The following is an 11,927-nucleotide window of genomic DNA, read 5'->3' on the forward strand; positions in this document are numbered from 1 at the left end:
AGGCTTTAGTATACGATGTGATTGGTCAGTATTTTTGGTGGGTCTGGCCTGTGACTCGATTACTACAAAGCTGCTTTGTTCAATATACGAAAGCGGTTGTTTGGTAGCGTACGCCTAGAGTACGCCTAGTGAAAATTTGGTTTTGAGACAGTTCCCCTTATGGCCCACCGTAATCGCTCCAGATTGGCGTCTCGATACCTCGTGGACATGCGTCCAGCCTGCTCCCCTTAAGCTCCCACGGATGTCAATTCTGCTGGCCTTTGATAGTGACAAATTGGTAGCTGTCCAGATCCCTATTCTGGCCTGAATCATGGCCTAGTTAACCCATGATGGCGGACTCTGCGTATGGGAATAAAGCTGCCAGTGTTAGTTTTACTCTCCCCTAGCCCTCCAAGTCTTGGATGGTGTTATTGAAGGGTGAATAGTTGCCCGACTGCCATGATGCACTTGGATATTCCTCAGCCAAGCATGCAGTGCGTCTTGTGTGCATCAACCCATGTTTGAAGGAATTCTAGACTCCATATTTTCTTGTGCAAGCAATCATGAGATTGGGGTTTGCCTCTGCCATATTATATATATACCTACATAGTTTGTACCCTTGAGGTCCGGGATTCCAAGCAGTCCTCCATGATGTCCTTTTCTATTCCATTATGTCTTCCCAGCCTGGGGCTTACTCCAAACCCACCAGTATTCACGACCAAGGCGATATATATCATGCCAACTGCAAATTCCTATGAACAGGGCCATAACGACTTACTCAAGCACTTAAATACACCTATAACCCCCCTTTCTCCCCCTTTTTATTTATTTGCTTAACCCCGCCCCCAATTGTCTTTCCCCAGCCCATCAGAGGCACCAGACTCCGTATAGCTTCGCAACCTGACAAAGCTATGTGGAGTGGCAGTGGCCTTTGGGAGGTGACATGTCAGGCTAGACGATGGCAGGATGTGTCCCCATTTCACTCAACCACCTGCCGGAGAAGTATGACTCCATCATGGGGTGCTTTTCAGTCTCGCTTGCTCCTTATCTACCACATGGTGCTGTGTATGGTAGCCCATCCCAGGCACCCCTTGAGAGAAGTCCAGCCATAAATGCACACTGGCCTCTAAATGGAGCTTTGCAAAATCTTTATAATCGGTTTCCCTTCCGCCCGACTTGGGGAGGTACCATTTGTCAAGGTGAGAGTCGGTTTCGCTTCCGGGTTCCTTCGCCAATCCCATTCGTCAAGGTGCCTTAGGTTTATTCCTGCATCGGTGGATATCAGTCCGGACTGGCTCTACGAGACTCCCTCGCTCCTTCCGTATTAGATATCCAAGACTCGAGAAAGCCACACCCACTTACGCGAGGATTTCCTTAACCCTAGGGTCTCTTCTCAACCCCGACCATCTTCGTCCGAAACCTACCTACCCATCTATCCACCTACCTACCTACCTACCTACTAATGAAGCATATCTTGACAGCCTTCCGACCACCCAACCCGACCATCTGCCTAACCGGCAGGCCCTGATTCATGCGTCCAGTGGTGAGTCGATTTTCTGGTTACGTGCATTGCCCTGGTCCCCGAGTTCAACACCACTTCCCCGAGCATCACCGGCCCAAGAATCTTCCCTCATGAATCCCTACACCATCGTTCTAGAACACAGCTCACCCGCGAATGATTCACCATCGTCCAGTCGATTCATACAGTAGGTCAACGTCCTTGCCACCCAGCACAAGGAATCTCTATAAATACTCCCACCTCCCACCTCCCTCCTCCCACCTCCCATCTCCCACTTCTATCTCCCAGACCACCACTACTCCCGTTCCTCATCCAAGACTGGCCCCGGTCTTCATCAATCGTTTATTTCGTCGTTCCATTACCAGAAAGACAATATTTAACCCCGTTCTGTCTCTGTGGGCGTGGGATCTTTTCGGTGTGCCTACTTAGCCCTCTCCAGTGCTCACAGATTTCTTGATCCACAGACAGACGCGTACCGACACGAAACAACCGTCATCAAGCAATATCGCGTTCCTCGTTCCTTCCGAGTTTCATACAGGCCAAGTCGTTCCTGTACATCCTAATAGTGAGTGGTCTTCTTACAAGCAGAGCCTATGCAATGAGAAGAGGAATTCCCATTCCGTTCATTGTCTTCCAGTTATATAGTGTGGGAAGTCGACTAACCCAACTCTATTCAATAGGATATCGGTCTGTTTACAAAGAATTATCCAATATGAACCAAGTCGCACCTGGTTCGTCTTTCCCCTGAGTCGCCCTTCACCCCTGATCTGCCCCAGCTAACAATACCAAAGGAAACGCTGTCGCCAAACGACCCTACGAGGGGGCTGATGGCAATCTACCAATTAAGAGGAGACTGCGGGCCTCCACGCAAGCGCAAGCCAGAAGTGTGCCGATCCCAGCATCCGCCACAGCTGCCGCAGGTACGGAAGCTTCGAGGCCAACCGACAACATCTGCCCTGAAGAAGCCGAACAGTCTCCTACCCTACTCCAAGTGGCTCAGCCTCCCGTTGTTCAACCTCCTGTTGTTCTGCCCCCTGCGCCGTATCCTAGTCCCATATCTCCCTTTACAAGTACACCTCCTGGAATTCCAGTTTCACCACCATCAGCCACAGGGGAGGATGATCGATTCATTGATTTGTCATCATCATATCTCTCTCCGGAAGTAGTGATTGAGGAGGTGCAAGGAGCTGCATACAGCGGCACTTTCCCTGTTCTTGCCGAAGACCAACAACAAGAGAAGTGTGCCGCCGGCGAGAAGGATGTACAGACCCCAGCTACTCAACAGGGTATCGAGGGACTAAAGATTTGGGCAAAGCGCAGGCAGGGCCTTTGTGATGCACTGCCTTACTTCAAGGCACACCAGGGATCCCTATACACGGTCAACCTTGTTCCGTTTGGCCTTCTCATTGCCAGAGAAGCACGGAGCCGTGACCAGTTTGACGGCCAAGTCATTATCACCTCCGTGTAAGTTCATTCGCTGTTCTCAATACTTGGTTGCCAAGTCCTAACTCAAGAGTGGCAGGGGCGGTGGGCGTGTTCGAGATGAAGACTCGGGTCAAATGATTCGTGTCCAGGATCAGGAAGAGAACCGATCCTTGAAATCTCTCCGACGCTGCAACGATGAGCGGATACCAATTGCTGTAATTGCTGGTAAGATTTTCCCTCACTTCTTGGCCAAGTATCCTTGCTGACCGCATCCACTACCAGGAGACGACCACCCACACTATCCAGTCAAACCCCCTCGTCCCTACTGTGTCCTGGACTTCTTCCAAGTCACAGATATCTGGGCCGAGAAGCAGGTATACCTGAATAAGGATGCCTGTAGAGTGTGGTGTGTTCGGCTGGAGAAGATAGACCTCCACAGCCCCTCATGGTGGGATCCGTCGATGACCACCCTGTCCTCCGATGACGTGCAACAACGCTCTCACTCCGAAGCCCAGACATGCAGGTTGTGCGCCGAAAGTTCAAAGGTTATCTATACCCAAGGTTGGACGTGCCTCAATCACAAGTGCAGCTCGTTCCTGCAGACTGAAGGAATTGATATGGATTTCAATGCCCTCCAGTACACATCAACCTTTATTTCCGAGCGCACGCCCTTCGTCGGGCCACTCCCCAGCCTGGTTCCTCCACTTCCAAGTGAGGATTTGCTCAACAGCTCCCACGGCTCGGAGAAGATATTCCGAGTGGGCATTGTCTGCCCTGATTGTGGGTGTTGCAGCTCCCGTCGTTCCTGGGCTGCTTGGGAGTGCGAGAATTGCGACTATCGGCTGCCTGGGCGGATGAGCCAATATCCTAAGGACCTTCTGGGAAAGGAGCGCCTGGAGTTTGAGATGGCCACTACCCGGATGCGCAAGAGGAACGGCCTGGTGAACGAACCCGTCGCCCTCCGGATTGATTCTGCCTGTGTGGTTTCCCGGACCCTGGACGTCGGTGGCAAGTATACTGCCACACAATACCTGCTTCCCGGCGAGAACGATGACAAGGTCGGATCTGTGACTGTCTTGCATGCCAACGAGGCCATTTGCTCTGGGAGGAATGGGCCGCACGAGATCTTTGATGAACTCTGCACCCAGGATATTGGCCTGCGCCGGAACCCGGTAACTCGAAATGGCGGTAAGTGACCATCCCGATCTACAGACCTTGACAGATACTAACTGAGAAATAGCAAAGACAGAGGTCTGGACCCGGCACTTTGCGAAGAATTGGGTATGTATATAAACCCGACACTTGGCTTACCAGAATGTTTGAAGCTGACAACTGTTAACAGGGAGCGCCATACAAGTTCGCAGTCACTGTACAGTCCAAGGCTTTTGACGAGGCGCCGCCATCCATCTTGAAAGCCATCCATCGCATGCTCTGGGCTGGAAAGACCGCCGCCAGGACAGCCAAAGAATGGCTTTCGGAAAGGGGAGAACAGAACCCTGTCCCAGAGGGGAATGTGGTCTTCAACGAGTTGCTGAGCCTGGGGTACATGGAGGATGATCGCATCTCCGTAAGTCTTGGACAGCTCTATTGTTGTTCGCGCACTGACTAACGCTCTTCCACATAGTATCATGATGATGGCGAGAAAGAACTGGGCCCAACAGTGGCCACCCTGTCACTCGGGTGCCCGGCAATTATGTCGTTCAGGCCCAAGAAGAAGGCGAACATCAAGACCTCTGCCCCCCCTAAGGGGCCCACTGGAGAGTACGGTGAGGTGCTGTCTCTGCCACTCTTCCATGGAGACCTTGTTGTCATGCATGGAACAGGAATTCACAAGTTGTATGATGTAAGTCTACCTATCTGTCCAGTTTAGTCATGTCCGCAGACCTAACTTGGGGATAGCACAAAGTTGATCCTCAGGGAGCCCGGCGGTTTGCCTTGACCTGCCGATACATTGACCCGGCGACAATGAGCAGCAAAGAGGACCAAGACGCTGCTATCACAAAAGGAACGATTCCGGCGGATTCGTTCCAAAAATACGCATACGACGGCCATGACTCTGATCCCGAGGAGGCATGAGATTAGGGCCTGATCCGATCATTCTATGATATACGGATTCCCATAAGGTTGATTTGTGGTCAAGGGACTTAAGGACACACGTGTCAGGGGTGCTATGAAGGAATATCACAATGCTAATTTGGGACTGAAGGGAGCTACTTACCTTGCTACTGGTGTGGTGAAATCTGGGCTGGGACAATTGGGCTTTCGGGGTGTTAATGTAGGATTGGGACAGATGGCATTGGGGTTTGGGTGGTGATGATGGGTTATAGGGTTCACACCCAGTTGGAACACAGAGCATTGCTGGCATCAAGATACCATTGCTTTTGAGGCGTACCAAAGGAGATCCTTGGAGTTCCCTCTCTCCTTGTATCATGGATTCCTCTGGCTGCATTGTTGCATTTGCTTGAAACTGAATAGCCTCATGGCGACGCCGAGGTTGGTCTTTCTCCTCCCAATATCCCTATTCTGTGAGGTGCAGGAACGGCCAAAAAGCCTTGCAAATAAATGTGCCTGAATTGAAGTATTTTACACTAATTCACACAGCTACGAGCGAGACTTTGCAGATCCATTGCCAGACACAAGCAACACGACACTGCCCAGCTGCCTCCTGATATCCTCCCTCTCCACATCATGGGTATCCTCCACCTCCCCCCACCTACCAATCTGCCAATCAACCTCGATGCTCGCCGCCCTCGCCGCCTCCTCAACCCCAAAGCTCCCCTTCCCCTCCCCCTCCCCATCCTCGCCCAAGACGGCATCGCCGGTGGCCCTCGCCCTGGCCTCGGACCCGGCCTCCCCCTCGCTCCACTCGATGAGCAGCCTCGCGGCGACGAGCAGGCTCTTGCCCGCGAGCGTGGCCCTCTCCAGCGCGGCCAGCTCCCAGTGGCCCAGGCCTTCGACCCAGGCGCGCACGGCGGCGGTCAGCTCGGGCGGGTGGCGGCGCGGCATGATGGAGTCGCCGTCGAGGACGGGCCGGACGGCGGGCGCGCCGGGCCAGGCGCGCCCCGAGACGTGCGGGCCGATCCGCGAGAGCGCCTGCTCCTGCACGTCGCGGAGCGAGCGGCCCCGGTCGTCGAGGGCCGAGGACGGGCTTGCCGGGTCAGACGGGTCGGCGGCCGGGGCGAGGCAGAGGAGGGAGTCTGTCTCGAGGTAGCGGAGGAGCATTGTGGTTATGGAGGCGCGGATCGAGGCTGGGGAGGGGGGGGAGGTGGTGGCTGCGGCGGCGTCGTCGGCGGCGATGTCGAGGGCGCGGCAGATCAGCGAGGTGAGCGGGACGAGGTGCTCCTTTGTGCCCTGCTGGGCTGAGGTCAGGAGGTCCCACTCTAGGGCGAGGGCGTGCGCTAGGTGCGGCTTGCTGAGGGGTAGGCGGATGACTTCCTTGGTGGTTGGGTGGCGCACGGCTCGGGAGTCGAGGTGCACTTCGTAGGCGCCTGGGTTTGGTTAGTATGGGGTCTACTCGACGTTTGGACCGAAAAGAGAAGAAGAACGTTTGGGAGGCCTAGTGGGAGAGAGGGAAAAAAAGGGGGGAGAAATGAGAAAGAAAGAAACATACCGTTGACCTCCCTGACGTGGACGTCCTGCCAGAACCGCTTCTTCAGCACCCGAGTCCCCGCCGCCGCCGCGCCGCCGCTCTTCGCCGCCCTGGCCGCTGCGGACGCGGCGGACCGCAGGTCCCTCGCCTGGCGCAGCATCTCGGCCTGCCTCGTCCGGCGCGCGGCGCGCGAGTAGTCTCCACGCTCGGTGGCGGCCGGCACGGGCGGCTCCGGAGGGGGCCCGGTGCCGTATACGGGGACGACATTGGCTGGCCGGGGGGCGTCGCTGTGGAGGGCTGCCGCCGCGACGCGGCCGAGGGCTGGGGCTGCTGCCGCTCGGGATGGTAGCGGTCGGAGGCTGCCGAGGACGAGGAGGGATACTCGCGTTGGAGGCTTCATCTTTTCCCCTTTGTGACTGATAGCGGCGAGTGTTCAGCCAGCTGGGTGATAGGAGGAGGATGAAGGAAGGAAGGGCGAATGTGAGCTTCTACACGCACAAGATTGGCTACCTTTACTTGCAATAGGTGTTGGTGTTGGAGCTGTGGACTTTTTCTAGCTAGCGGCAAACTCCGTCGCGATAGTTTTTGGTACGTAATTTCCCCAATTGAATGTACGAGCAAGATGACATCACCGCTTGGAACAGCTCTGTTCCTATCCTCAGCGGCGAAATAAAAGGGGAACTTTCAAGAACTTGCTTCCCCTTGAGCCACGAATAGTAGACTAAGTATGTACAGAATATGCCAGAACCCATCTACAGGGCCTAAACCCTCTCTCGCATTTTACTGATTGCGAAGCCTCGTGCCGATTAATGGGCTTGTAGAATGAAAAAGAAGAAAAGCCAATCGCTATAGGACACCCAACAAGAGTTGCCTCCGTTTATATAGATATTCATGTTTCCCTGCCAAATGCAAGAACTGTGCAGTGTTGTACAAGGGCAAGGGGATAATATTATCCGCCATATCCTCCGAGTTGGTTGTCTGGCATCGACACTCCCGGTATTTTTATATACGCAGCAGCCATATTCCAAAATTTCGAGCTTTAGTAAGGTGGTTTGGAAACGCTCCCCAGGTTGTGCTCCCCAGCCCGGCTATCGATCCCCATCAGAAGGGACTGCAGATCCATCGTTGGCGGCCCTTCCTGCCCCGCGGCGGCCCATGATAGAGGCGCAACGCTCTCCCCGCCCCTGCTCTTTAGGGTCCGCCTGGAAGTTGTTGGCCTCGAAGCCGCCATGGGTTGGTCCCGCCGCGGAACCGCCGACGACGCCACCGACGTTTGGCGCTCCAGACCGCTTGGCAGTGGTGGGACTGGTGGAACCTCCGCCGCGGCTTCTTGCTCCTCGCCTTGGTCACTGTCGTGGGTCGGGTGCGAGGTCAGCGGCCCGCCCTCGCCGCTTGACCTTGGGTCGTGAGACACCTGGTGCGACACAACCTTCGCATGATCTCCAATGCTCGTACCATTTTCCGCAGTCGCCGGGTTAAACGACAGCTCGCTTGGCGTCATGTCATAGCTAGCCACGCTATCGGAGCTCTCGTCATCTTGTTGAAGATCGGCGGCGGCGGTGTGCATGCGATTGGGAGGTGGCTGTAGCTGGCCGGACAGGACGAGTTTCAGCTGATCCACCGAAGTGACAGGCCCTCCCGTAGCCGTCGAGGCGCTATCCGGCGCCGGTGAGGCATTGCTACGGATGCTGGACTTGCGCTGTTTATTAAATAATAGCACCGCATTGCCGCCAACTGGCGACGAGGTGGGTCGCAGATTCGTCTGACTTCCTGCTGGCGAACCATGTCCGTTGACAGCCGTCAGCCCATTGACCCCAAGACGATTGCGACTGGTGCCTGTCGTCCGCGAGCCGCTCAGCGAAGCGGACTTGCTCTCTGCCTGGACAGTAGCCAGAACGGCTTCGCGAGACCAGTCTGATAGCATCTGCTCGCGGAGGTGAGACGGGAGCTCGTGCTCGGTTTCAATGGTAGGGATGGTGCTGAAAGTCGAGTTCATGATGGGGTGCGAAAAGCTCCGCCCGGGACTGGTGGCTGGGCTTGCAGGCGGCGAGATGGTGCTCTCCTGGTAGTTCGTGCAGATACATTCGATGAGAGAGATCCGATCGTCAAAGGGCAGCAGCGCTTCCGATTCGATCTCTTTCAGAGGCATCCTCGGCTGCGGTCTAGCAATGCCGGGCGTGCCAATGAGTTCGAGGAGCGGAGGGGGAACGTGGATGCCTTCAATCCAGAAATGCTTGCTTCGCCGGCGGATGATTTCATTGTGGATTGCCCTCCCGACAACTGATGCTTCGGCATCGAAAATATCGGTCAGGAGCCAGAAGTACCCATGGCATAAACTGCCCATCCGCACCTTGGCTATTGGTGTCTCGGCATCTTGGATGTCTTCTTGCAGCCGGAATATCATGGGCAAGCCATACCGGGCAGCGTTGACCCCGAGCTGCTTGACCAATTTAGCAAGCAGGACGTGAAGCAACACCATGTCCGTCTCATAGTCGACGTATTGCACGGCGTTTTCATAGATTGCAACGTGCAGGAGTGTTAGGAAGTGTGATCGCGGAGTCTTCACTGGCTTGTCCCGCATCGACGCATTGGAGGCAGCTCGCCAGCCAGGGCTGGAGCCAAGCAATTCCCGGCTCCTCGCCGACGACCGCTTATGGTGGACTGCAGTCTCGTCCTTGGCTTTAAGATCCGCCTTGGTCGTCTCTCGATCTAGCCAGGTTAAGACAGCATCTGCATATGCCTTTCGAACCAGCCCGTCAGGGTCGCGTAGAAGCCACTGCGTCCCTTCCCAGACTTGGATGGGAACTCGATTCCTCGACAGATTGACGTTCCCGGTCATCTTGGTCCGGGGATTGGCCACTAACAAGACCGATTTGATGGCCTTGAGAGCCGCAGTCTTCGCAACAGTGAGAGAAAAGAGCGAGTCGAAGTGCTGGTCTTCCACCGACGCTATCGAGCCAGCAGGGCCGCCATTGCCGTCTGTTTTCTCGGCAAGGGAGGAGGAATTGGTGGTACCAATGGATCGCGAAGGCTTCAACTTGGAAAGGATGGTGGAAATAATATCCGAGATCTGATCCGCGTAGTAGACGTGTGTCGCCAAATCGCCGATACAATGCTGTAGGCGATACAACAGCTCCTTACGCTGCGATGCGACCTTTTCGGCCTTCTCGGCGAATTGTATTGTCGTAGGCGATCTGGGATCAGGCTGACCGGGCATGGGCAGATCGCCCTTCATGCTATCGGGATCTCCTGGCATCTGGACAAGCCTCCTCATGTGGGCGAGCAGTTGTAGCAAGACGTCGATAACGCTCAACCCGATCAAGTTGACGTCTGATCTTAATAAAGACCCGATCATCGCTGTCAACACGATATGTCGCTGCAAGTTCTCGTCTAGCAACGGTGTCTTTGTGAGCATGTCCAACGTGGTGACGAGGATCGTGTATCGGTCTTGGACTGGAGACCATCGGGATATCAGATTCAACATCTTGATCGCCCACCCACTGTCCTTCCCATTGTTTGCATTCGTCTTGATGACCGTTTCGTTCTGGACCAAGCGCTCTTGGGTAAACCTGACAAGGGCCATGGTGGCGGCATGGATCTGCGAACGGTTCGGGACGACAAATATCTGCTTTAGGCATTGCATCGCCAACACGCCGATGTCCTCCTCGGCAAGCTTGTCCACGTCCACAGCGGATCCCGAGAACGCAAGCGGATTCGCATCGCCAGCAGTGTCGGCTGTTCGCACCGTTGCAACACTTGTCCTCCTCTTAAGCAAGGGGGTAGCATCAACCTTCTCTTCCATTTCAGCCCGATGGAGCAATACCTCCAAGAACTCTTCGTTGTCGGTCCACAGATTCTCCAATATCATGGGGACCACCACGTCGTAGTGGCCGCCGGAGACGGAAGATAGGGAATCAGAAGAGGCGACACTCCTTATAGCCTCCAACCCCGAATTCCTCCACCGCATCGACACGGGTTTGCTGGGTTGTACTTTGCCCGGAGACGACCGAGTGGACGCCAGAGCGGCATACTGTCGGACCACAGCCTCGTATTGCCGCAGGTACGCTTGGTCGGCGAGGAGAGACGAGGCGTCATGGTGTTCACAAAATGCATCGAAGGTTCGCACTGACGATTCAACCATGGTAATATCGCTCGAACGGAGAATCTGGTCGAGAATCTTGAGAACGCATGGCGCAATGAGCGGTAGGTCCTTGGGCGATTTCTCGATCAAGGCGGCCAGGATCTGAAGAGTAACCTGTACGTTTCTGTAGGAACGCGTGCGTCAGTCTCTTGGAAACAATGCTCGCGACTTGGCGCCTCCGGACGACCCGGATTTCACGTACCCTATACGCAAGCGATAGACATCGCTAGCTGTCTTCTTCTCCAAAAAGCTGCCGATCTTTTGGATCTTTGTCCTTCGCGACTGGGCATAGAACAGCAGGTAGCTGAGCTCACTCGAATTAGGCTTGACATCGACGGCACCCTTAGTCGTCCGTGGATAACATTTCAGGACCAACACCTGATGCTTTGGCCGGCATCTTTTCTGAATCGCGTTCATGGTGGGAGACAAACGACCATGAATGCGAGCGCACCACCGGGCTTCTCGAATGCGGCTCGAACGAGGAGAGGAGGGAGTTATGGAGGGCCCGAGAGTCGAGATTCTGTTGCGCCACGGATTGGAGATGATTTCCGAGCTGTCCAGCTAATAAATAAATGGACTAGTTGCTTCAGCCCTGGGTTGGTCCTTCCACAAACTTTCGGTGGTCTCGGGACTAGCAAGGGTGTTTGGAAATGGTGCTTGTATCAACCCCAACGATTTAGCCCAGAAGGTACTTCATGGCTGGAACAGGGGTCGGGTATTGGAGATGACGAATTGTTCTCTAGGAACCTCTGTCTTGGAACGGGGGTTGTGGAAAGGCCAGCCTCAATCGAATGAGGAGAATGATAACACCTGGCTAGGTACCTAAGTATGAAGGGGGGCGGGCGTACAAGAACGAGGGAAATCTTCAATCATAACGCAAACGGCCACATCCGGAAGTTGGGGGTTGATGATGGTGATGTGTTCGTTTGCTTTCGGCGGCGTATGCGTACACTAAAATACAACCTGGAACCTGTGTTAGCCTTCAAACCCCCCCTTTACGGATACGGTCAAAAACGTCAGGAATGTCGGTACTTGGTAATCAAGCTAATTTAATTACACTACCGCGGTCCTGAAAAACCACCAGCAAGGCGATAGCAACAGTTGTAATGACGCGCCTTGTTACGGCTGTTTATGGCTGTGACGTAGAAACACTGTGGCTAAGTCGGAAGAATCGCAGAGGAATCAGACTGACTTTGAGATGCTGTTGTTATTCCAAGGCTGCTCCCGTTGAATAGGGCAGGTGCCAGTCAACAGCCAACTATCCCATCACATGA

The 11,927-nt window shown here is 54.7% G+C and overlaps 2 protein-coding genes across 2 annotated transcripts; one reads left to right on the forward strand and one right to left on the reverse strand.

Moving 5' to 3' along the window:
• The first annotated feature begins 2,015 nt into the window (after positions 1-2,015).
• Positions 2,016-5,305, forward strand: QBC33DRAFT_239273 (uncharacterized protein). The gene is made up of 9 exons (XM_060422900.1): positions 2,016-2,063; positions 2,179-2,229; positions 2,290-2,962; positions 3,021-3,148; positions 3,206-4,111; positions 4,164-4,204; positions 4,266-4,490; positions 4,548-4,766; positions 4,823-5,305. The coding sequence occupies exons 2-9, from the start codon at positions 2,211-2,213 to the stop codon at positions 4,997-4,999; spliced, it is 2,388 nt and encodes a 795-aa protein (XP_060279725.1). The 5' UTR covers positions 2,016-2,063; positions 2,179-2,210; the 3' UTR covers positions 5,000-5,305.
• A 219-nt stretch (positions 5,306-5,524) lies between these two features.
• On the reverse strand, positions 5,525-11,070 carry QBC33DRAFT_580923 (uncharacterized protein; the record flags this gene model as incomplete). The annotated part of the gene is made up of 4 exons (XM_060431231.1): positions 5,525-6,411; positions 6,534-6,912; positions 7,684-10,777; positions 10,856-11,070. The coding sequence occupies 4 exons, from the start codon at positions 11,068-11,070 to the stop codon at positions 5,525-5,527; spliced, it is 4,575 nt and encodes a 1,524-aa protein (XP_060279726.1).
• Between the last annotated feature and the right edge of the window lie 857 nt (positions 11,071-11,927).

This window comes from Phialemonium atrogriseum (genome assembly GCF_030411735.1).
Source record: "Phialemonium atrogriseum strain 8032-3 unplaced genomic scaffold QBC33scaffold_30, whole genome shotgun sequence".
NCBI classification, from domain to species: Eukaryota; Fungi; Ascomycota; class Sordariomycetes; order Cephalothecales; family Cephalothecaceae; genus Phialemonium; species Phialemonium atrogriseum.

Excerpts from the sequence above, each read along its gene's own strand:
- QBC33DRAFT_239273 (XM_060422900.1), top strand. Across the intron at positions 3,149-3,205 it reads ACCAATTGCTGTAATTGCTG|GAGACGACCACCCACACTAT; the intron begins GTAAGATTTTCC and ends ATCCACTACCAG. Across the intron at positions 4,205-4,265 it reads GGCACTTTGCGAAGAATTGG|GGAGCGCCATACAAGTTCGC; the intron begins GTATGTATATAA and ends AACTGTTAACAG.